This window comes from Chiloscyllium plagiosum, unplaced genomic scaffold, assembly GCF_037043375.1.
Source record: "Chiloscyllium plagiosum isolate Xiang-an unplaced genomic scaffold, Cpla_swu_hap1 HiC_scaffold_5, whole genome shotgun sequence".
In the NCBI taxonomy this organism is placed as follows: Eukaryota; Metazoa; Chordata; class Chondrichthyes; order Orectolobiformes; family Hemiscylliidae; genus Chiloscyllium; species Chiloscyllium plagiosum.
In genome coordinates, this window is record NW_028270143.1 from 85,272,682 (window position 1) to 85,299,494 (window position 26,813).

General features: G+C 42.0%; 1 protein-coding gene across 5 annotated transcripts in view; it reads left to right on the forward strand.

Moving 5' to 3' along the window:
• Positions 1-1,667: 1,667 nt before the first annotated feature.
• Positions 1,668-26,813, forward strand: part of spag6 (sperm associated antigen 6) — a 208,789-nt gene continuing 183,643 nt past the window's right edge. For 3 of the 5 annotated variants that reach the window (XM_043690439.2, XM_043690438.2, XM_087987398.1), the window contains exons 1-2: positions 1,668-1,802; positions 4,438-4,533. In XM_043690439.2, the coding sequence (XP_043546374.1) occupies positions 1,778-1,802; positions 4,438-4,533 (121 nt within the window). In that variant the 5' untranslated portion in view covers positions 1,668-1,777. Of the gene's footprint in view, positions 1,803-3,687; positions 3,794-4,437; positions 4,534-26,813 lie in introns of those variants that run through there. The other 2 variants (XM_043690437.2, XM_087987397.1) reach the window with 2 other exon arrangements.

Here is a 26,813-nt window from a genome sequence, read left to right on the forward strand (position 1 = left end):
ATGCCTGCACATGCGCAGTTTCCTTGACTTGTTTCCCCCTCGCTACACCGCGACCCCCCACCCTCCAGTGCTGGGACCAACTGGAGTCATCACAGGAATGTCGTCAAAGTCTCACCTTGAGCCGATTGAAATGTCATTTACCAGGAGAATTTTTATAACCTAGCAGTTCTATGTAAGTTAACCTGATATATAAAATGCAAAATATGACAAAATAAACATAATCAGATATATCGTCACTAAACTATACGAAGTTACGAAAATAACTTTTTCGAGTAATTTTATTTTTCGTGGGAGGTGATTTTCTTGAGGTTAAATAATCGGATTGCAAATGTCCACGCAGCAGTCACAGCGTCTTACGTGCTAGGCATCCCTTTAGATTTTGGAAAAGAAAAGACGTCATATTTACTGTCGTAATATCAATACTGTATTTTCAATGCATACGAAAAGTGAACTATTCTGTCTGTTAAATCCGGATTTTGACAATATAGAGACTTTTCATTTATTTTGAATTGAGTGAGAATTATTTACTAGTTTCAAATAATTTCAAAATATTCTTTCGAAGATTTATTTTAAAGGAATACACAGATACTGGCAATAGTACTGAACTACAAAATATTTCTTTTGGGGAAACTATTCACAAATATAACAGTCCGTAAATCTCTGCAGGAGAAAAACAACAGATCTAATGAGTTGTATCCAAGAATAATTCTATTGGCGACATGGAAGTGGTTTATGATTCAATAACTTGACTACAGAATACCCAGACGAAGATCACGTGTTTACATTTGCCGTTCCTTGGTAGGATATGATACAGGTCCAACTTGTATAAAATTTTGAGGGTACGTGCTAGTTGCTACGACTAACCCCCTCCTCCCTATTCGGACGTCTAAAATTAGATCATAATTAAGGAGATTCTCGCTAAGGTCTCTCCAGTTTAATAAGGTTGGGTACTTGTGAGTACTGTTGTAATACACTCATATACCTTTGCAAAGCAATCTCTCAAAGCAGACTGTGATCATATGGGGCAACAGTATCTAACCGAACATGTGAAAAATTGTAATTAAGCACTCAGCAACTTCAAAAGTATTCAAAACTCGTCAACGTCTAAGCGTTCATTCTCAACACTAATATAAATATAAAATGTATTTATGACAAATACGTTGTTTAATTGTCCTTGATAAAATTAGAAAGGTTTTTGGTAATGCAGCGCCGGCGTTCTGTCAATGAATTGATCATTCACAAAAAAGACAAATTCGAAATTGCTAGTTAATTTTAAAAAAACTGCAGATGCTGGAATCTAAGGTAGACAGGCTTGAAAGAACAGCCAGCCAGGGAGCATCAGGAAGTGGAGAAGTCAACGTTTCGGGTGTAACCCTACCTCGCAACTAAAATAGCCACTTGTGATCTTTAAAATAAATGGAATTTTATGTTTGTATTATAGAACATTTACTAACGCGTAAATTGAATTCTCAGGGATACATTTGCAGAATGCGCCGTCCTCATTTTATAAATTACTTCGGACATCCTTTAACAGCCATTTCATGACGCCAAAAGCTCCTGATTGACAGCCTAACACCGGGTCAATGAGATGCACTGCAACAGCCCAAGACTGTGACGTCTGAATAATAGAGGCGGGCCTTGAGATGTTGATTGATGCGTAATTACCCCTGTAACAGATTAACTCCGATCTCGGGCGGCCAGAATTACTAAACTGGCTTTACAGTTTCACTTTCCTCATTCAGCATTTGGGAAACATGGCTACTCACACCAGTATATCATGCGGTGGTCCTCACATTTTAAAGGCAAGTGCATTTTCAAGTATTTTTGCGTCGTTTGTTATTGATTTACTTTGACCTGTTTGGTAAAATGTGATAATTGTTTCATCGATCACCAAAAAAGAGAAACTAAACTTAATGGCTCCTTACGGAGCGAGCAACAGCGCACAGTGTACGCCTTGATTTGCGCTTGCGTCATCTGTATGGGAGCCAAATACAGCTGTAGAGAACACTTGTTTTACATTCAATACAACCATCCTGAACATTGCAGAGAATTCACAAAGTTTGGCAAACGATGCAACTTTAAATTTTTAGCTTAAATCATTTATACTATATTTTAATTACAGTATCGTTTCAAGTTCTAAAAAATGTGATTGCGAGATTCGAAGTCAACACAAATGCAGAATGCCAAGGAATTGAACAATACATTTAATAACAAATCACTTGATTTGTTGAATCTCAGAAAATGTTTCTTTTTTGAAACAATGGACAACGGAGGCGACCTTTACCTACCAAAATAAATGCTTTTAAAATGTGAGTGGATGTAGTCGAAACATAAGAACGTTATTGAAATCAGATAACAAAACAAATAATAAAAAAGCTGGATATGAGCCGATACGTTCAAATAAGCTTTGTAAATTTTACAAAATACACATTTATTAAAAAAGATTGCAATTGACATACATGTAAAATAGATTGTATATCTTCTGAGTAGTAATAGATGCGATTAGCTGTTAAAATACAGACACGAGTTAGATCGACACAGTTTATCATTTAAGTTAACGTTTTGAGTCAGTGTGCCCGAAAGGTAAACGCTGTTTCTTCAACGCTTTTTCTATTTAATATTTCCAGCATCCATAGATAGTTCTTTGTTGTACTATATTTTCAATTGCTATTTTTCATATTAGCACTTTCCAAATGGTAAAAAATTGAACTTTGGAATACATGGATGTAATATTGCGAATATGGATTGGTCTCGCCGAACTATTTTTTCACAGTTACATACATTAAATAACAAACAGGTTTGCGCTGAAAAAAAGTTATGATCGTCAATTTTGTATTTTTTTAACATATTCCTGCACGAGCAAACAGCTAAAATGACGTGCCTGGACAGGGTTGCCAGTCAAGATTTATTTGTTGCTTTATGTTGACTATATAAACTGTTTTTCGCTATAGTGTGTAATCAAGTCCAAACACCAGCTGCTAACCACTTTATGTGGAGCAAAGGGGTTTGTATTCAGAACGATCAGAAAAATCCTGAGACACAGCTACCGTTTGTGTTTGCTATCACTTCAACTATTTCCGCTTTAACCTTCAAGATATGAATGTTGTACCGTTCAAACTACTGAATTCGCATTTTATTCTGTGTTCTTCATATAAATGTTTCCCGCCCCAAGAGATCAAGCTTGATTGTGCAATCAACTGCATTCCTAGTGTACGTCCGAGTGAAAACTGACTAGAGAAAATTGCACGGAACGGCCAATCATTTCTTTTCATCTGAAAATGTTGCATTGTGTGGTCGAATCGGGAGCATAGGCAGATTACACAGTAACAAAGCCTAGGTTGGTTGCTGCTGCTGCTACTCCACGCAGGATAATGCGAACAATTCGTTAAAAAAAGCAGTGCATGTAAGTCAGGGTCAGTAACAAAAACGGAGTGTGCTTGGGGGGAGCGGGAGGGGCTTGAGATCGTCAAGTTGCAAACTCACACCCTGAACACTTGCGAACAAAGTAACAGGAATAAATAATGAAACAAGAGCCCATGCTCTGCCACTTGGTCCGCTCACGCGCTTCAGCTCACAATCATAAAGTGGCGACCTCGGCCAAGATTTGATGAGTATCCCCTTCCGGTTCGTCGCCGTGGTAACCGCAGCACAGCACAATTCACTGGTTGTCTTGGACACACATAGAGCGAAACAGTGGTGGCAGTAGCTGCAGATGTCTGAGTCCGCAATAGCTCTCATCCATTAGATATCTACATTAGTACGGGCACAATGACTCAAAGACTAGCTTTACAAGGTAACAATCTTTCAGAAATTCTAAATATTATTGACTTATTTTGAAGACTACTCTTGGAAATGGATTTGGTGAAAGCTATTGTCTTTGATGGGCGGGGGTATACGCAAAGTTACTTATTTTTTCTGATGTTGTAATTAAGCACCGACTACTTGTATAAGATAAAGCAGAGACTTGCATAATACTCTTCACCAGCTCAGAGTGTTTGAAATTGATTTACCTATTAGATTTTTAAAATCTAGGTAATTGTAATCATTGTGTGAATGGAGGGAACTGCGCAGCAATTTCCCACAGTTAGTAGTATGATAATGAGATGTAAATGTTGACCAGAGAATTCCCCAGTTATTCGAACAGCCCATGGAATCTTTTATGGACCTCAACTGGGGAGGCAAGACCTTGTATTTAACAGCTCATCTGAAAGACAGCACTTTTACAACAGTGAAACAGTCTTTCAGGCCTGCACACGAGTATTAGCCTAGGTTTGTGTCCAAATCTCTGGGACCAGACAGGAACACATTACCTTTCAGATACAAAAGCAAGAGAACTACAGCTAATATTGTGTGTGCTATTAAGACTGTTGTTGTATCATAACATGTGTGAATTCTTGTGCTTGAAGAATTTATTCAATTTTAATTCTGCCCCAACAGTTTTTGAGCAGTACCAGAAGGCTAGAGCACAATTTGTACAAACAATTGCAGAACTTGCAACAAGGCCACAAAATATTGAAACTCTCCAGAATGCAGGTAAGATGTAACCAACTTTGTGCTCAGCATTCAGTGGTAAATTTGCATTGTGTAAAAAGTACATAGACTGCTGATCTTAGTGAAAATAGGAAGTGACCATTAGTTTCCATTCAATACCATAAAAGCTGTAGCACTATGAGCAAGTATTAAAAGTTTAAACATATGGTTTTGTAACATTTTAGATTCAAATATTTTGAGTAGGCAGACATGCATGTGCTTTACTGAAGTCCAGGAGTTGTTAGGTTCTTTTCCCGAGGTTTCGCACAGGAGGTGCAATTCACACACACTAACTTCTGCAAACAGTTAAAGTTTATTAAAGCTCGTACAACTAGGTGACCCCTTTTGACCTTCTTCACAGGCTTGCGAAGTCGAGTCAAAGTGAGGCCCTGAACAAACTAAACACATCCCCTTTATACAGGTCACTTGGCCGTACTTATACATATTCTGGATTAGTGGTGCTGGAAGAGCACAGCAATTCAGGCAGCATCCGAGGACAGGCAAAATCGACGTTTCGGGCAAAAGCCCTTCATCAGGAATAAAGGCAGAGAGCCTGAAGCATGGAGAGATAAGCTAGAGGAGGGTGGGGGTGGGGAGAGAGTAGCATAGAGTACAATAGGTAGGTGGGGAAGGAGATGAAGGTGATAGGTCAGGGAAGAGAGGGTGGAGTGGATAGGTGGAAAAGGAGCTGGGCAGGTCGGACAAGTCCGGACAGGTCGAGTTACTGGAGGTTAGAAACTAGGATGAGGTGGGGGAAGGGGAAATGAGGAAACTGTTGAAATCCACATTGATGCCCTGGGGTTGAAGTGTTCCGAGGCGGAAGATGAGGCGTTCTTCCTCCAGGCGTCTGGTGGTGAGGGAGCGGCGGTGGAGGAGGCCCAGCACCTCCATATCCTCGGCAGAGTGGGAGGGGGAGTTGAAATGTTGAGCCACTGGGCGATTTGGTTGATTGATGCGGGTGCCTCTGAGATGTTCCCTAAAGCGCTCTGCTAGGAGGCGTCCAGTCTCCCCAATGTAGAGGAGACCGCATCGGGAGCAACGGATACAATAGATGATATTAGTGGATGTGCAGGTAAAACTTTGATGGATGTGGAAGGCTCCTTTAGGGCCTTGGATGGAGGTGAGGGAGGAGGTGTGGGCACAGGTTTTACAGTTCCTGCGGTGGCAGGGGAAAGTGCCAGGATGGGAGGGTGGGTCGTAGGGGGGAGTGGACCTGACCAGGTAGTCACGGGGGGAACGGTCTTTGCGGAAGGGGGAGAGGGGTGGGGAGGGAAATATATCCCTGGTGGTGGGGTCTGTTTGGAGGTGGCGGAAATGTCGGCGGATGATTTGGTTTATGCGAAGGTTGGTAGGGTGGAAGGTGAGCACCAGGGGCGTTCTGTCCTTGTTGCGGTTGGAGGGGTTGGGTCTGAGGGCGGAGGTGCGGGATGTGGATGAGATGCGTTGGAGGGCATCTTTAGTTTCTAACCTCCAGTAACTCGACCTGTCCGGACTTGTCCGACCTGCCCAGCTCCTTTTCCACCTATCCACTCCACCCTCTCTTCCCTGACCTATCACCTTCATCTCCTTCCCCACCTACCTATTGTACTCTATGCTACTCTCTCCCCACCCCCACCCTCCTCTAGCTTATCTCTCCATGCTTCAGGCTCTCTGCCTTTATTCCTGATGAAGGGCTTTTGCCCGAAACGTCGATTTTGCCTGTCCTCGGATGCTGCCTGAATTGCTGTGCTCTTCCAGCACCACTAATCCAGAATCTGGTTTCCAGCATCTGCAGTCATTGTTTTTACCTCGTGCTTATACATATGCCACTCAAGCCAACCCCCAGCCTCAGTCGCATGTTAGGCAAAAGTGAGGACTGCAGATGCTGGAAACCAGAGTTTAGATCAGAGTGGCACCGGAAGAGCACAGCAGGTCAGGCAGCATCCAAGGAGCAGGAAAATCGACGTTTCGGGCAAAAGCCCTTCATCAGGAATAGAGGCAAGAAGCCTCCAGGGTGGAGAGATAAATGGGGGGTGGAGGGGGTGGGTCTAGGGAGAAGGTAGCAAAGAGTAGAATAGGTGAATGAGGGTGGAGCTGGAGTTGATAGGTCAGAGAGGAGGGTGGGGGAAGGTAGCAAAGAGTACAGTAGGTGAATGGGGGTGGGGGTGGAGGTGATAGGTCAGAGGGGAGGGTGGAGCGGATAGGTGGGAAGGGGGCAGAGGAGATGACCTGGGGTTTGCAGTGAGAGAGAGAGAGAAACCCACTGAGATTCTTGTGGAGAGAGGAGAAGTACTTCTTCATGGTAGGCATCCTTGCAAGAGGATTTGCAGTAAGGTTAAAAGCAACTAGGCAAAAGTGAGGACTGCAAGATGCTGGAAACCAGAGTTTAGATCAGTGGTGCTGCAAAAGCACAGCAGGTCAGGCAGCATCCGAGGAGCAGGAAAATCAATGTTTCGGGCAAAAGCCCTTCATCAGGAATAGAGGCAGGAAGTCTCCAGGGTGGGGAGATAAATGGGGGTGGGGGGGGGGGGCTGGAAAGAAGGTAGCAAAGAGTACAGTAGGTGAATGGGGGTGGGGATGGAGGTGAAAGGTCAGAGGGGAGGGTGGAGCAGATATGTGGGAAGGGAGCAGAGGAGATGACATGGGGGTTTAGATCAGAGTGGTGCTGGAAAAGCACAGCAGGTCAGGCAGCATCTGAAGAGCAGGAAAATCAACATTTCGGGCAAAAGCCTCTTGCAAGGATGCCTACCTTGAAGAAGTTCTCCTCCTCTCTCCACATGAATCTCTGAGTCTCTCTCTCACTGCAACCCCAGGTCAACGTCAACCCCCCCCCATTTATCTCTCCACCCTGGAGGCTTCCTACCTCTATTCCTGATGAAGGGTTTTTGCCCGAAACATTGATTTACCTGCTTCTCGGATGCTGCCTGACCTGCTGTGCTTTTCCAGCACCACTCTGATCTAACTCTGGTTTCCAGCATCTGCAGTCCTTACTTTTGCCTAGTTGATTTTAACCTTATTGCGAAATCTCTTGCAAAGGATGCCTACCTTGAAGAAGTTCTCCTCCTCCTCTCTCTACAAGAATCTCAGTGAGTTTCTCTCTCTCACTGCAACCCCCACGTCATCTCCTCTGCCCCCTTCCCACCTATCCGCTCCACCCTGCCCTCTGACCTATCACCTCCATCCCCACCCCCATTCACCTATTGTACTCTTTGCTACCCTCAGTCACATGTTACCCCAGGTACAATGGTAGGATGAGATCGTCCTCAGAGGTAATGCAAATGCTAATGCACTAATCCTGAGGAATCGTTATGCAGATGATTTCCCGACTCACTGATTCCCCAAGACAATGCAGGTGCGACATACCTAGCTTCAGGGAATGACTTATGCAAGCATTTATGAAGGGAAGAGATTGAATGATTGTTTAATTTGATAATAGTAGGAGAGTAGTCGCAAATGACTATCTAATTGGCGTGTGGGTGATTTGCATTCTTGCATGAATGTTGTCCCCACCCACTTCCAGAATGTTCACTCAGTGCAGTTTAACGCTTTAATATTACATCAGTGTCTGGGAAAGATATTCCAATTTAGTCTGTAAACATTACATTCCTCCCTTTTTATCATTCCATGATGACTACCTAGATAGGACTACTACCTTTCATAAGAATCTTCCTGCCAGTACTTAAGCAAATTATTGATACACAACATGCAATGACTGTAACTACAAAAATTACTAGTCCGTGCAGTAAATAGAATTTGCAGAAGCCTCCACGTGGAAAGAAAATTCACCAAAGTTCATATTGTGGCCTGTGGGTCAGGAAACTGAGGATCCAGTTGCAGAGAGTGGGGTTTTGTCCGAGATCACTAAGTTTCGTAATCAGTCTCGAAGGGATAATAGTGCTTAAGGCTTCAAAGCACTTTGTGACCACCGAAGGTAGGGCCACAGGGCAGTATCAATGAGACATGCTGCATGAGCCTTCTTAGGCACACGGATGATATTGGCCCTCTTGAAACAGGCAGGGACAGTGGCCTGCTGCAGGGAGAGGTTGAAGATGTCCGAGAAGACCTCTGTCAATTGATCTGCGCATGCTCTGAGTGCACGGTCTGGTACTCTGTCTGGTCCCATCGCTTTCTTTGGATACACATGAAGAAAAAGTGATCTGACCTGCAGGGACTGTTGGGATAGGTTTGTCAAAACTTGTTGGAATAGGTGTTACCTCTCCACTGAAATTCTGCTCAAAGGAGCATAGAAGGTATTGAGACATTCTGGGAGGGATATGTCATTATCTGCTATCTTTTGGCGGGATGTTACTCATGCTTCCCTACACGTTAACAGCACAGAAGTGGAACAAGTGGAGAGTGTCAAGCTCTGGGAGTGGTCATCCACAACAAGCTTTCTTGGACTGTGGAAGCACTGGTTACAAAGGCCCAACAACATCTCTTCTTCCTCGGGCAGCTGAGGAAATTTGGCATGATGGCGAATACCCTTGCCAACTTTTATAGGTGCACCATCAAGAGCATTCTGTCTGGGTGTATCACTATCTGGTATGGCAACTGTACCATTCAAGATCACAGACAGTTACAGAGAGTGGTGAACCTGGCCTGGACAATCACAAAGGCCAACTACACATCTATTGAATCTATCTACCAGGCCCGGTGTCAAGGAAAGGCCTCCAACATTCTTAAAGATCCATCCCACCCTAGCAATGTTTTTCTACAACCTCTACCATCGGGGAGAAGGTACAGAAGCTTGAACACACGCACCAGCCGGTTTTGCAACAGTTTCTACCCTACTGATGTTAGAACACTGAATTGACTCACAAACTCTTAGCATTCGCCTATACCTGTGTTTTTGTTTTTGCTGCTGTTTACCTACTATTTACTTATCTATGCTACTTAATTATGTGATCTGCCGATCTGCCTGTATTGCTTGCAAGACAAAGCTTTTCACTGTGCCTCGGTACACGTGACAATAAATTCAATTCAAATTCAAATGAGGCTGGATTTAATGGTCTACTGCTGGATGTGTTTTGCTTGGAGATGGAGATGCATGGCTAACTCACTGCCTCCCCACTCATCCCTGACCTGGTCCAATAATAGGGTAGGCTAGTGTGCACCAAACCGGAAGCTCGTATGTTATTTTGAAATAAAAACATATGGATGTGAATAAATTCATTTTATTTAAACAACTTTGTTAAAAATATGGAAGGAAGTGTGGGGGTACATAACTCAGAAGCATCATCTGACATGCATTTGGACATCATGCCTCTTTTCTCAGATAATGTCCCTCTTCTTTTGTGCCTCCCTGTCTGGCTTTCAAAACTCATACCCCACTCTCTTCTCTCCCCTTCTTAGGCTCTCCGTTATTAATAATCAATAATGTCGATTAGATTAGATTAGATTACTTAGTGTGGAAACAGGCCCTTCGGCCCAACAAGTCCACACCTCCCCGCCGAAGCGCAACCCACCCATACCCCTACATTTACCCCTTACCTAACACTACGGGCAATTTAGCATGGCCAATTCACCTGACCTGCATATCTTTGGACTGTGGGAGGAAACTGTAGCACCCGGAGGAAACCCATGCAGACACTGGGAGAACGTGCAAACTTCACACAGTCAGTCGCCTGAGGCGGGAATTGAACCCGGGTCTCTAGCGCTGTGAGGCAGCAGTGCTAACCACTGTGCCACCGTGCCACCCACGGTGGAATTATTGATTTTACAATAAGAGGCTAGGAATTCTATGGCGAGTAACGAAACTCCTGTCTCCCCAAGGCCTGTCATCTACAAGGCACATATTAAGGGAATGATGGAATACTTTCCATTTGCCCAGATATGTACAGCTCTATACTGACTAAGTTTGATATTATCCAGGACAAAGCATCCAATTGATTGGTTTCCCATGTTCCACTTTCACCATTCACTCCCTTCACCATGATGAAAATGGCAGCAGTCTACACCAGCTGCAAGATGCATTGTAGTTACTCATAAAAGCTCAAACAACAGGATCTTCCAAACATGTATGCAGCAGAATCAGGATTATCATAACCTACAAGATCCCTTTCAAATCACGTGCTGTTCTGATTTAGACCTATTGTCACGCCTCACTGGATAGCACATTGTAAAGCAAACCCTGCTATTTCCTGAATCATTACAAAAGTTTAAAAGTTCATCAAAGTATGCAAAGTTCTCAGTTTACTTGTCTTGGTAAATAGTTAGATGCAGGCTAAGAATAAATGGATAAGTTTTCTGTAGTTAACAAAAACTGTTATGCATTATCAATAAATATATTCTAACCAAAGGTAACCAACTATGAACTGCTGACATATAACTCTACTATTTAAGTCTCTAACCCCTTTCTCAATGTGCCCCCTCTCCACTCTCTATATACACACAGAAAAAAAAGATGTTATGCATCGAGGAAAATATTGCTGGTTAGCAGTTTAATGGTTTCAATCCACAGGATTTGCTGAGATGATCTTTTTTGTTTCTCAGGATTTTCTGTTCTTAAATCTCATACCTCTAGTTTATTTTCAGTTCTTGGTGGGAGGCACAAGCAATTGGTGCTCCCACGGCAAAGTCTCTCAGTTATTGGTTAATGGCCACAGCTTACAGCAACTGCTGAGAGAAAATAAACTGGTTTTCTTCATACTTTAGGAATTTTACGGCAGAGAAACACTATCTGGTCTTGTAATGTTTCAAAGATGTTTGCTAATATTGTGTACACCCACAAGCTGTTCAGCTTCCCAGGAGCCAATTAGATAATTGCTGTCAGGCCGCAGCTGGTTAAAATGCCACAAACCAATCAGCAACCCATTGCCGGCTGAACCTTTTGTCTTATGGGAACTTTGAGGTAAATAATTTGTTTATTTTAGTTTGGCAATTTTCTTCCTTCCCTTTTTCTCCTAAAAAATATAACTGACTGAATTCAAGTTTACGAATTACACTCCAGTACCTTACTAAATTCATACAACCCTGCAGTGTGGAAAAAGGCCATTCAGACCATTGAGTCCACACCGACCCTCCAAAGAGCATTCCAACCAGACCCATCTCTTTACCATATCTCTGTAACCCTGCATTTCCCATGGCTAATCCATCTAGCCTGCACATCTCTGGACACAATTTAGCATGGTCAATCCATCTAATCTGCACATCTTTGGACTGTGGGAGGAAACCCATGCAGAGACGTGCAGAATGTGCAGACTCCACACAGACAGTTGTCCGAGGGTGGAATCGAACCTGGGTCCCTGGTGCTGTGAGGCAGCAGTGCTAACCAGTGAGCAACTACCACCTCATTGATTGTTATCTTTGTGAATATCATTATGCTGCTTGATTTTGAGTCTGTTTGTCTGTGTATTGTGGATGGTCATGTAGATTAACATTATGGGATAATAATTTTGAAGAACAGCAGAGCCCTGGCTGGGGTTATTTCCCCATTCCTCCCATGGATGATGAGGATTTTGATATTTCAATGTCAGCTCTCATTGAGATCAGTTATCACATCACAGACTAGCAATCAAACCCAGGGAGCTTTGTTTGACTTTATGTTTAGGATACTTGCTGGATAATCTCATTGAATGATCAGTGGAAGGTACAGTTGAATATGGAAATGAAAAAGGGCTGACACAAAAACACCAAATTGTTAATCAAATAAAAGCAAAACATTGAGAATGCTGGAAATCTGAAACATATGTAGATAATCTTGGAGAAATTCAGTGGATCTGGCAGCATATGTTGGGAGAGATACTGAGTTAATATTTTGAGTCTGGTATGAGTTGTTACTCAGTTCTTCTTTTAGACCTCAGTTAAAGATTCTAATTTTCAAAAGTAGTTCCTAAAATGAGTATATTCAATTTTGTTGCCAAGAACCTCTCATTTTGTTCCGGGCCACGCTTTGGATAAGAAGTGCCATTGGCAGATTTTGAACTCTACATCTGATGTGATGCCCACCACAAAAGAGACAATGCTGTTGAGAGAGGAGGTGAGTGGGGGAAGAATGATGTTGAGGAAAATAATAAACAAGTAAAATAAATGTTCTTATAGTATTATATTCTTAAAGTCAAAAATAGGTCGAACAGCATGCTTGATTGTAACAGCTAACAAGATGTAATTGCATTTTCTCCATCACAAGGATTACTATTCAAGATTTTGTCAGACCACAGGGTATTATGCTATTGATGTTCAATAATCTGTTTAGAGCAAAATATGATGCTTACATATGATTGCTGCCCATAGAACTCTATCCTATAGGCTTAATTGTCTTCGAGATTTCCCAGACCTTACAATTTAAATTTTAATTGGAATTCAAGCATTAAATATTGACCTAGTCTGTTGAAGTCTAAACTATCAATTCTACTAATTTTCCATCCCCTCATGTTTTTCAGAACACCCAGGGCCTTTTTACAGTATTTTTAGAAATTCATTCTTGGGATATGGGCATTGCTGTGTAGGTCAGCATTTATTTTCCTCACAAATTGCCCTGGAAAAGTGACGGTGAGCTGTTGTCTTGAAATTCTGCAGTTCTTGGATTGTAGGTACATACACTGTACTGTTTGGAAGGGAGTTCCAGGATTTTGACCCAGCAACAAGAGTTCCAAGTCAGGACATTGTGTGGGAACTTGCAGTTGTTGGTGTTCCCGTAATTCTACCTCCCTAATCCTGCTTCATAATATATGTCATGGGTTTGGAATATGCTGTTCAAGGAGTTTGATGAGTGTAGTGATTGGAACCAGCTGGATCTTGTTGACAATGAGATCCTTGATTGGGGTTGCTAACCTGGGCAAATACATTGTGGAGGTGGAAAAAGCAGAGCAGGTTAAGCAGCATCACAGGAGCAGGAGTGTTGATGTTTTGGGCAGGACCGTTCATCAGGACCAAAACGTCAACTCTCCTGCTCCTCTGCTGCCTGATCTGCTGTACTTTTTCCAATGCCACATTTTATCAACTCTGACTTTCCAGCATCTACATTCCTCACTATTTCCAAGTTGTTAACCTATGCCAATCATGAAAGTCCTGGCTGACCAATATAACCAGGAGATGATCACGCAGCATTGCCCTCTGAGAAGGGCACTGCTTGTCACTGACCACTCTGGTGTTTCCTTTCTTCCTGGTGGTGGAAATTGAATAAAGATTTGTACACCTGTTGTCTTTCACTGTGTCTCACACCTGCATACTCACAACATGGGTGCTGGGGAAAATATAAGGTGCTGGGGGTAAAGAAGAGAAAGAAAAAAAATAACCAGGAGAAAAAAGTATATAACTAGGAGATTTTGAGTCTCCCCAGTTTAGAGGACTGACTCTGCTGGCTGGTGCTACAGTCAGTGTGTTGCTGAAAGGGGAAAAAAAAGGCAAAAAATATATCCAGGAGATTGGAATATGAATACAGCTTTCTGTGCTTGTTTCTTCACTGTTCTCTACACCTTCACATTCACAACATTGGTACTGGGGAGAAATTAGGCACTTCTACTGTTTGGCGGTAGCCAGGAAAAAAGAGAATATAAAACCAGAAAAGAAAAATATGTATATAAAACCAGGAGGTTTAGAATCTTCTTAGTTCAGGGACTGATTCGGATCTGGCTGCAGCCAATGTACTGTGTACAAGTAAACAAGGGTGACTTGGCAATGGGATACTGGCCTCTGCAGTTATTTCAGTAAGTTACTGTAGTTTACCTTGCAGATGTTGTACACTGCTGCCATTGTGCTTGGTGGTGAAGGTAGTGAATGTTGCAGGTGGTAGATAGGGTGTTAGTCGAGTGGTCTGTTTGGTCTTGTATGGCATGGGGCTTCTTGAACTGTAATGTTGAATTTTTAACTTATTTCGTTTTTCTACTTAAGACTTTGTACCTAAGATGGCATTGAAAATGGTGACATTGTAAACTTTTCACTGTACTCGTATATACCTGTATTTGAGTACATATGACAATACAACCTTCTTCTAAGTTTATCAGATATGCATCCATCCAGGCAAGTGGAGAGTATTCCATTAGACTCCTGATTTGTATCTTGTAGGTGGTGGACAGGCATTGGGAATAAGGTGAGTTACTTACCTCAGAATTCTCAGCTTCTGATATGCTTATGAGGGTCTCAAACCTGAATACAGACTGCGGTAACTAGTTGTTGTCAGGAACAACCACTTAATACATACTCTTACTAACTTAGGTGGAAATGAAAATGGCTTCTTAATACAAATAACATAACAAAATGGCTTCTAGACTGCAAATTGACAGTTCTGCTTAAAGCTGCATAATTGACTTGACCACAGTCTGTCTCAATAAAGATTAGCAGACAATGCTTTCTTTACAGCATAGAAATAACTAGACTAGACAAGACGCTACTGGCCATCCTAACTGACCTTCAAGTGCAGGTGCAAAAACTTGGTTCATGAGATAAGAATGGCTTAAGTTTTAGAAAACAAGGTTGGTTCCCAGAAAATATCATTGGGTTAAGTTGCTGTCTGTAAAACCATTTTGTTAAATTGATTGGTAATTGTTTGAAAGAACTGTTTGGAATTGTTTGGGTGGCACGGTGGCACAATGGTTAGCACTGCTGCCTCACAACACCAGAGACCTGGGTTCATTTCCTGCCTCAGGTAACTGTCTGTATGGAGTTTGCACATTCTCCCATGTCTGCGTGGGTTTCCTCTGGGTGCTCTGATTTCCTCCCACAGTCCAAAAATGTGCAGGTTAGGTGAATTGGCCATGCTAAATTGCCCGTAGTGTTAGGTGAAAGAGTAAATGGAAGGGAATGGGTCTGGGTGGGTTGCTCTTCAGAGGGTCGGTGTAGACTAGTTGGGCCGAAGGGCCTGTTTCCACACTGTAAGTAATCTAATCTAATCTAATCCACAAAAAAAATGTTTGTGGCCTGTACCTCTTTTTAAGAAAAGTTTAAAAATGTCTTTGCTTTAAGCCATGTGCGCAATTCCTGTGAGGAACATGGAAGTGTTTATCCTCTATGTTTCTGGATAATCTGTGCCCGGCCGTGAGAAATAAAGTGTGAAGTCTTAAAGAACCAGACTGATTGCTAGTGTTTATTGATCGATCGTGGAACAGAGGGATACCCCACCCCCCCAACCCTGCGGGGTCCAGATCTTCCCTTTCATTGCACCACAGTATTTATATGCCTTGTCCGGTTCAGTTTCCTATTAATAATAACCATTGGTATGTTGGAAAATTCAGCAATGTTAATGCTACTGAACATAAAGGAGTGACAGTTTCTGTCATGTTAGAGATGGTCATTGTCTGGCACATGTATGATGCAAATGTTATTTGCCATTTATCAGCACAAACTTTGATGTCGGATGTTGCTGTACGTGGACACCGGATTCTTCAGCATCCGAGGTGTCATGAATGGTGCTGAATATTGAGCAATCTTCAGTGAACATCTCACTTCAGACATTATTTTGGAAGGAAGGTCATTGATGAAGCAACTGACAATGGTTGGACCTAGGACACTACCCTGAGTAACTCTTGTAGTTCTGTACTTGGACTGAGATCATTGATGTGTAACAACCATAACCATGTTTCCTTTTGCTGGGTTTGACTCTAAGCAGTGCAGAGTTTTTCCCATTTTTCATTAACCCCATTTTTCATTGATGCTGTACACAGTTAAATACAGCTTTGATGTCCAAGGCAGTCATCCTCACCTCACTCTGGAATTCTGCTGTTTTGTCCATGTTCGAACCAAGGCTGTAATGAAGTCAGGAAGTGAGTAGTCCTGTTGGAACAGAAATTAAATGTCAGTCATCAGGTTATTCCTAAGCAAGTGCTCCTTCATGGCATTGTCAATGACCTTTTCCATAACTTTGCTGGTGCTCGTAAGAACACTGATAGGGTGGTAGTTGGCAGGTTTGGATTTTTCCTGCTTTTTGTTGGATAGACATGCATGGATAATTTTCCACAGCAAGATCTGGAAAAAAGTCTTTAGCACCTTTGCCAGAATATTGTCAAGCCTTTATAGTGTCCTGGAGCTTCAGTCATTTGTTAGTATCATGTGGAATGAATCAAATTGACTGAAAGCTGGTAACTGTAATGCAGGAGACCATAGAAGAAGGCTGAGTTGGATCATCCACTTCATATTTCTGGCTGAAGGTGGATGCAAATGCTTCAGCCTTGTCATTTGTACTGATGTGTTGGGCTCCTCTGTTTTTGAGATTGTGGATATTCGTACATCCACTTACTCATGTTAGTTGTTCTACCATCATTAACAACCAGATGCATCAGGACTGCAGGACTTGTATCTGATCTGTCCTTGTGGGATCATTTAGCTCTGTGTTGCATGCTAATTCTGATATTTGGCATCCAAGCAGTTGTCAATTGTCACTTCACTGGGTGGACACCTGAATTTTGTGTCTGGTGCTGCTCCTGCATTCTTGAACTAGGATTAATCTTCCAGCTTGATGGTAATGGGCTCTTTTTTTTTGTTTGTCCATTTAGCGCAATGGTAGTACCACCCAACATAATGCGGCATTCTCAATGTGAAGATGGGATTTCATCTCCACAATTAATTTGTGGTACTGTCATCACAGATGCATCTCTGATAGGTAGATTAGCGAGAATGATGTAAGGTAGATTTTACCCTCTTGTTGATTACATCACCAATGGCTGCATCGGAGGCTGAGGGGTGACCTCATAGAGGTCTATAAAATCATGAGGGGCATGGATAGGGTGAATAGACGAGGTCTTTTCTCTGGGTGGGGGAGTCCAGAACTAGAGGGCATAGGTTTAGGATGAGAGGAGAAAGATATAAAATGGACCTAAGGGGCAACCTTCACGTAGTGCGTGTTTGGAATGAGCTGCCAGAAGAAGTGGTGGAGTTTGGTACAATTACAACATTTAAAAGGGATCTGGATGGGTACATGAATAGGAAAGGTTTAGAGGGATATGGGCCAAGTTCGTAAGGGAGCATCTTCTTTGATCTAATTTGGGAATATTTTGTCGAGTTTTAGAAATAAACTAAAGGAGCCAATTTAGGCCATTTGGCCCATTGAGTCTACTCTACTACTTGATCTTGACTGATAAGTTTCTCAACCTCATTCTCCTGCCTTCTCCCTGTAACCCTTGATCCCCTTGCCAATCAAGAATCTGTCAATCTGTCTCTTAATACAGTCAATGACTTGGCTTCTATAGCTCTCTGTGAAAATGGATTCACAGTTTGACCACCCTCTGGCTGAAGAAATTCCTGCTTATCTCAGTTTTAATGGGCAGTACTTTCTTTTTGAGGTGCTGGCCCCAGGTCCTGTTCTGTTTTAATAGTTGGAACATCTCCATGTCCACTCTATCCAGGCCTCTCAGTATTCTGTACGTTTCAATCATCTTTCTAAACTCCATCGAATACAGACCCAAAGTCCACAAATATTTTTTATGTGACAAGCCCTTCATCCCTGGGGGTCATTTTTGTAAACTTCCTCTGGACTCTCCCTAATCCCAGCAAATCATTCCTTAGTTATGGGGCCCAAAACTGCTCACAATATTCCAAATACAGTCTGATCAGAGACTTATACAGCCTCAGCAGTACATCTCTGCTCTTGTATTCTAACTCTCTTCAACTGAATGCTGACATTACATTTGTGTTCCTAACTGCCAATTGAATTAAGAGACTCCTGAATTAGGACTCCCAAGTCCCTGTGTGCTTCAGATTTCTGAAACCTTTTCCAATTTAGAAAATAGTCTATGCTTCTACTCTTCCTACTAAAGTGTATAACCTCACCTTTTCCCACATTTCTTTCATGTGCCACTTTTTTGTCCACTCTCCTAGCCTGTTCAAGTCCTTCTGCAGTTTTCCTGTTTCCTCAACACGACCTGTACCTCCACCACCTTTTTTTGTGTCATCTGCAAACTTAGCAACAATGCTCTTAGTTCTGTCCTCCAGATCTTTTGTCTGACTTTCTTGTCACCTCCTCAAAGAATTCTAAAGATTTGTCAGGCATAATCTCCCTTTGACAAAGCTGTGCTGACTCAGCCCTATTTTACCATGCACTTCCAAGTACTCCACAAGCTCATCGTTAATAATGGGCTCTAAGTAATCACCTTAGAAAGTACTTTGGCAAAAGTTCTGTGATGTTTCACCAAGATACCTCAGTTGATGAGACTAAACTTGATGAGAGGCTGAGTAGTCATGGCTTACTTTGCGGGAATAAAAGAAATGGTTTGAAAGAAGTGTTGAACACCATGAAAAAACTGACATGGTGTATAGAGAATCTTGGCTATGGAAATCCAGAAGAAGTGGAATAATTTTAGAGTTAAAGCTAAATTATTAAAAGTGGATTCAGGAAAAGTGTCTTCAGATGCAAGAAGGCCATCATTACAAAAGCAACTACATTTAAGAACAAGAGGGATAAATGTTTAGTTGAGAAGTTAAGCTTTTAAAGATTTGTTTTGTTTTAAATTTATGCAGTAACAAGGATACAATAGAACCTGGTCCAAATTACAGTCAGTGCAGAAAATGACCGGTCACAAAAATAAGAGGTAGTAACAATTACTTAGGCTACAGGAATTGATATTAAATTACAGAAAATAGGGACCTTTTGAGGATGATAAGCCTGTACAAGAATTGTTTATTGTTGTGGTTCTGTTCGCCGAGCTGGAAGTTTTTGTTGCAAACGTTTCGTCCCCTGGCTAGGCGACATCAGTGCTTGAGAGCCTCCTGCGAAGCGCTTCTTTGATGTTTCCTCCGGTGTTTATAGTGGTCTGTTCCTGCCGCTTCCGGTTGTCAGTTTCAGCTGTCCGCTGTAGTGGTTGGTATATTGGGTCCAGATCGATGTGTTTGTTGATGGAGTTTGTGGATGAATGCCATGCCTCTAGGAATTCCCTGGCTGTTCTCTGTCTGGCTTGCCCTATGAAAGTAGTGTTGTCCCACTACTCAACACAACAAACAGTGAGACACAACAAAGAGACACAACAAACAGTGAGACAAACGGTCGTACCTATGATAATAAGGAAAAGACAAACACATAACCTCAACACCAAGGAGAGGGAAGCACTGAAATCACTAAGAAACGATAAGAACATAATCATACTACCAGCAGATAAAGGCAGAATGACGGTCATCCTAGATAAATCTGATTACATCCAAAAAGCACAACAACTACTTGCAGATATCAACACCTACCAAATGAAGGAATTTGACCCCACACCACAACTCACCAATAGGATAAATAACACACGAAGGAATCTACAAAAAAACGGACAGATAACCAGAGCTGACCTACAAAGAATGAAACCGGAAAACAACAACACCCCCAGATTCTATGGATTACCTAAAGTACACAAACCAGACATCCCACTCAGACCCATAGTATCACTGCCAGGGACACCATCATACAAACTGGCCAAAGAACTACAACAGAAACTGAAACACCTGGTCAGCGGATCCAAACACTCTATACAATCAACACAGGAATTCTTGGACATCATCAGAAATACACACATAGACAAAGAAGAAACCATGATATCATTCGACGTGACGGCACTGTTCACTTCGATTGACAAAAACCTAGCCAGAGAAACAATAGCCAACCTACTGGACATACAGAACAGAAAACAGGACGCTGAACCTATCAACAAAGACGGCATACTTAAACTACTGGACTTGTGCCTCACAACACACTTCACATTCAACAACCAGATATACGAACAAATCAAAGGAACACCCACGGGATCACCAATCTCGGGACTCATAGCAGAGGCAGTTATGCAAAGCTTAGAACAAACAGCCCTACCACAAATTCAACCCAAACTCTGGGTCAGATATGTCGATGACACGTTTGTAATCATTAAAAACACAGAAATAGAAAAAACACACCGGATCATCAACGCCACACTCACAGGAATCCGATTCACGAGAGAAGAAGAAAAGGATAGCCAACTCCCATTCCTAGACGTGATGGTACAGAGAACACCAAACTGAGAATTCACTACAAGGGTATACAGGAAAGCCACACACACAGACCAAGTCCTAAACTATGAAAGTAACCACCCCAACACACACAAACGAAGCTGCATCAGGACACTATTCAGAAGGGCCACAACATACTGCAGTACACCAGAACTGCAAAAAGAAGAAGGGGAACACCTACACAAGGCATTCGCCAAAAACGGATACCCGCGCAACTTCATCAACAGATGCCTAAGAGAAAGACCACGGAACGAGGACATACCACAACCAAAAGGACTAGCCACACTACCATACATCAGGAGCATCTCGGAACTGACAGCCAGACTACTGCGACCCCTAGGACTCATAACGGCACACAAACCAACAGCCACACTCAGACAACAACTCACCAGAACGAAGGACCCGATACCCAACATGAGCAAAACGAATGTAGTGTACAAAATACCATGCAAGGACTGCACAAAACACTATATAGGACAAACAGGAAGACAGCTAACAATCCGCATACATGAACATCAACTAGCCACGAAACGACACGACCAGCTATCCTTAGTAGCCACACACGCAGACAACAAGCAACATGAATTCGACTGGGACAACACTACTATCATAGGGCAAGCCAGACGGAGAACAGCCAGGGAATTCCTAGAGGCATGGCATTCGTCCACAAACTCCATCAACAAATGTCAATTTGTTGGGTTGCTGGGCTGTGTCAGAAGATAGTAAAAGTAAATAAAATATGGAGAACAACAGGTCAAGCCGCATCAGAAGAGCAGGAGAGTTGATGTTTCGGGCAGGATACTTCATCAACCAATTCACTTATGAATAAACTGTTATGAGTATGATAATCCAACAGCTTTCAGTCACTTTCACTGGTGCTTGCACACAACTTAAATTTCAAGCAAGCCATAATTTGAACTTATGAGCTCCAAGTTGTAGCCAAGTGTTACAGTCACCACATTACTATAACTTAGAGTAAACAGCAAGAAGAGTATCTGTCTTACATTCTAGAGATTATTTTGCTAATGTTTGCAAGCATTCCTGAAAGATGAAAACCTAGTCATTTTAGGTGTGATTCACTGCAGAATGTACAACCATTAGATATTGGTGATCTGTGGAAGGTTGATTCATCTCAATCTCTCCTATTAGAAGAAATGCAAGGGCTCTCCTGGTGACCATATGTGTTAAAGATATACTTACTGCATCTCAACATATATATCACCCACTCAAATTTTACCCATGAGGCCTTTACTGAGTTAGCTGATTTCACTTGGGGCAACTTAAATTGGAATTAACTTAGCCAGTGGCTGATTCTGTTTCTCATTCCTGTATGATACATGTTGTTTAAAAATTTGGCTTGTATTGCAATTCGCCTTAGAAGTAGGAACAATAATAAACGATATGACTCCTTTGAATCTAGTCTGTCATTCAGTACAATCATGTCTAGTCTAATACCTAAACTCCACATTCCCACCTACTCCCTTCAGTCCTGGATTCCCTCAGAGTCCAAAAGTTTGTCTGAGATGAAGCATCCACAAGGTTGTCAATTTCAAAGATTCACAATCTTCTGAGTGAAAACATTTCTTCTAAATGTCCAATCCACTGAAAGTGGATGGATATAATGTTTTGTGTCTCTACGTTTCATCTGTTTATAGGCATTACGTCTCAAGAATTAATAGGCAGATTTCAACAAAGCTGGTGCACAGATAGGATCTGGCCTAAGGAGAACTGTTTAATTCTTGGCAAAGATACTGATCCGTATTTGGATCCTGGAAGTTTTTAAATGATCCGTTAACATTGGGAGTTAGGAAAAATTGACTTTTTATAAAAACTGTTTCGGGTTGTTTATTTATAATGTCGTTAAATATTTTAGAATACCATGGATCATCACAGCTGTCAGAATGTGAGCAGAGTTTTCACATTTTCACATGTGGATCGGCCTGGAGCCTCCTCAGTGAGTTGGAAGTTGTTAATAAATCAATTACTTCTTTCAGCTTGAAGGTTACAGAGCATTAATGATTTAGGAAAAATCCTGATGGAAGAGGTGCATTGTTGTAGTAATGTTAAGGGCATGGCAGAGATATACACTGCTCAGTACGCTCCTCACTTATCCTGACACTGTGGCCTGTATTAGGTGAGAATATGAATTAATCTGTGTGGCTCTTCTCATGTCTTCTCACAGGAGTCTGATGTCTGGCCTCATATATCAAGAAAGCTCACTTGGGCAAAATACTGGAGGGTTAATCTAAAAGTACTTTCTAGAATGAGTCAATTGGATGATTTTATAGTCTGATACTGCCATCATAGAGCAGTATTCCCATTAAAAATGTGCATGTATAGAACATAGAACAAAGAACATTACAGCACAGTACAGGCCCTTCGGTCCTCGATGTTGCGCCGACCTATGAAACCAATCTGAAGCCCATCTAACCTACACTATTCCATTCTTGTTCATATGTTAAGAGTGTGGTACTGGAAAAGCACAGCAGGTCAGGCAGCATCTGAGCAGCAGGAAAATCGACATTTCGGGCAAAAGCCCTTCATCAGGAATGAGGCTGGGGATCCATATGCCTATTCATTGATCATTTAAGTGCCCTTAAAGTTGGCAAGTCTATTACTGTTGCAGGCCATGCGTTCCACACCCCTACAAGTCTCTGAGTAAATAAACTACCTCTGACATCAGTTTCCTGAAGAAGGGCTTATGCCTGAAACGTCGATTCTCCTGTCCCTTGGATGCTGCCTGACCTGCTGCGCTTTTCCAGCAACACATTTTTACCTCTGACATCTGTCTTGTATCTATCACCCCTCAATTTAAAGCTATATAGAGGAATGGTTTGTATTAGCCCTTTCTCAAATGACACAGAAATGTGGAAAAATAAAGTGGCGCTTTAAAACACAGCTAAATTGCACAACAATGAGGTTTTATCAGCCTTTTCTAATATACATCTTAAAGATAACTTAGGTTATTGATTTTAAATTGGTATTCTGATTTTGGAGAAGTGAAAGGTGATTTTGGGGAAAAAACAAGAGTAGGTTGGGAGGGGAATCCACTGCTGTCCACCATTTCCATTACTAATTTGGAATTTGGAATCAAAAACATGATTTGTATGAATGCATATTATTTGTCATTTATTATCCCAAGATGCAGTGTTATCCAGGTCTTGCTGCATATGGCTATTTGAGGAATTGTGAATGGTACTGAACATTGTGCACTGCATCTCCCACCTATGATGGAGAGAAGGCACAGTATTTATACAGCAGATTAACAATATTATATACTTCAGAAGAAGATGAGTTTTTTCTTGCCTGTTATGTCAGTAGAAAACTTATTTGAATTCTTGCCAATTTAATTAATTTTTGTCTATACATAATTTTTTAGTATTGCAGTAAGTTGTTATAAATTGCAATGTTACTCTTGCCCAATCAAATACAGCTGTTACTGATATGAAATGCAGGTCTGCAACAACTGGAACTGGTCTTTGAATCCACAACAAAGGCATCAAGCAGTTGCCAGATTATCAGCTGTGGTTAATGTAGCCTAGCAACTCACCTGCAAAATTAACATTACTGCCATTGATAGTCACAATTGTTCTTTGCTGTGTAAATTATTTCCATTTCTTTTTCCTAAACTGTTCATTGATCCATGAGAAAAAAGGAATAGTTTCACAAATGTTTTCCTTAATTGAGAAATTGTTTATTATGAACAACTTATACAATGATGCCCCTTTTAGAACATACATAGAGCATAGAAATTTACAGCACAGAACAGGCCCTTAGGCCCATGATGTTGTGCTGAGATTTAATCCTAATGTAAAATATTGTAACTTAACCTACGCACCCCTCAACTCACTGCTATCCATTTGCATATCCAGCAGTTGCTTAAATGTCCCCAATGACTCTGCTTCCACCACCACAACTGGCAACGCATTCCGTGCATTCACAGCTCTCTGCGTAAAGAACCTACCTCTGACGTCTCCTTTATACCTTCCTCCTAATATCTTCAAACTATGACTTCTCGTTCCAGTCAATCCTGCCCTGGGGAAAAGTCTCTGGCTATTGACTCTATCTATTCCTCTCATTATTTTGTACACCTCGATCAGGTCTCCTCTCTTCCTCCTTCTATTCAGAGAGAAAAGCCGAAGCTTATTCAACCTTTTACGCAGAGAGTAGTAAGGGTGTGGAATGCCCTACCTGCTAATGTAGTCAACTCAACCACATTAAGGAGATTTAAACAATCCTTGGATAAGCATATGGATGATTTTGGAATAGTGTAGGGGGACGAGCTGCGAATAGTTCACAGGTCAGCGCAACATCGAGGGCCGAAGGGCCTGTTCTGCGCTGTATTGTTCTATGTTCTTTCTTCATAAGGCAAGCCCTCCAGTCCAGGCAACATCCTGGTAAACCTTCTTTGCACCTTCTTCAAAACCTCTGTATCTTTCCTATAGTAGGGTGACCAGAACTGTACACAATATTCCAAGTGTGGTCTCACCAGGGACTTGTAGAGCTGCAGCAAAACCTCGTGGCTCTTAAACTCGATCCCCCTGTTAATGAAAGCCAAAACACCATATGCTTTCTTAACAACTCTATCCGCCTGGGTGGCAACTTTGAGGGATCTATGTACTTGCACACCCAGATCCCTCTGTTCCTCCACACTGCCAAGAATCCTGTCTTTAATCCTATATTCAGCATTTGAGTTCGACCTCCCAAAATGCATCACTTCGCATTTATCTAGGTTGAACTCCATCTGCCATTTCTCAGCCCAGCTCTGCATCTTGTCTATTTCGCGCTGCAGCCTGCAGTAGCCCTTAATATTATTGACGACACTTCCAACCTTTGTGTCATCTGCAAATTTACTAACCCACCCCTCAACTTCCTCATCCAAGTCATTTATAAAACTACAAAGAGCAGAGGTCCAAGAACAGAGCCCTGCGGGATCCCACTCAACACTGACCTCCAGGCAGAATACTTTCCATCTACAACCACTCTCTGCCTTCTGTCAGCCAGCCAATTTTGAACCCAGTTAGCCAACTCTCCCTGTATCCCATACTTCCTGACTTTATGAATGAGCCTACCATGGGGAACCCTATCAATTGCCTTGCTGACGTCCATATACACCATGTCCACTGTTCGACCGTCGTCGATCTGTCTTGACATCTCCTCAAAGAACTCAATAAGATTTGTGAGGCATGACCTGCCCCTCACAAAGCCATACTGACTGCCTTTAATCACACTATGCTTTGCCAAATAGTCATAAATCCTATCCCTCAGAATTCTTTCCAAAACTTTGCTGACCACAGACGCAAGACTGACTGGTCTGTAATTGCCAGGGATTTCCCTGTTACCCTTCTTGATAAGAGGAACAACATTCATCTCCTTCTGAGACATTTGCCTCCTTTTTTAAGACATTAAATAATGTGACAGCAATTATTAGAGTTCCTAGTATATCTGTTAATACTTGTAGATTGTCCTTGGAGGCCTGTGATCATATTTGGAACAGTCTAAACATGTTCCATCACAATTATGTTAAAGCCTGTCCATCATCCACAAGACACAAGTCAAGAGTATGAAGGAACACTCCCCACCTGTCTTGATGAGTGCATCTCCAACAACATTCAAGCAGCTTTACACCATCCAGGACAAAGCAGCTGTTTGATTAGCACCACATTCACAAACATTCAGTCATTCTACCACCGACACTCAGCAGCAGCCGTGTGTGCTATCTACAAGTTGCACTGCAGAAATTCACCGAAGATTCTTTATCAGCACTTTTCAAACCCATGACCACTTCCATCTAGAAGGGAAGGGCAGCAGGTACATGGGAATATATTGTCATTCCTTCACTGTCAGTAGTCAAAATCTTGGAATTCCCTCCCTAAAGGCATTGAATATGCGTTTCATTGGCCAGGGCAGCATTTATTGTCCATCCCTAATTGCCCAGAGGGTAGTTAACTTTTAAGGTAGTTGCTGTGGGTCTGGAGTCACATGGAGATTGGACCAAGTAAGGAAGGCAGATTTCCCTCCCTAAAGGAACTAGATGAGCTTTTCCTGATAATTGACATTGGTTTGATGGTCATCCTGAGACTCTTATTTCCAGATTTTTGTTGAATTCAGTTTGTGGAATTTGAACCTGGGTTCCCAGAATATTACCTGGATTTCTGGATTAATGATGTAATGATAAACCACAAGGCCATCGTCTCCCCATTGTGGATCTACTGGCAGCACATGGACTGTAGTGGTTATAGAAGGCAGTTCACCACCACCTTCTCAAAGGTCATAGATATTGGCCAAGGCAGCAAAGCCCATGTCCCATATATGAATGAATAAAAACCTCACTGCAGATTCACATAATCACTGCATGATTTCTAGATGTTTGTTTGGACTGTATTTATTGTATCACATGTGCGGAGATACAGTGA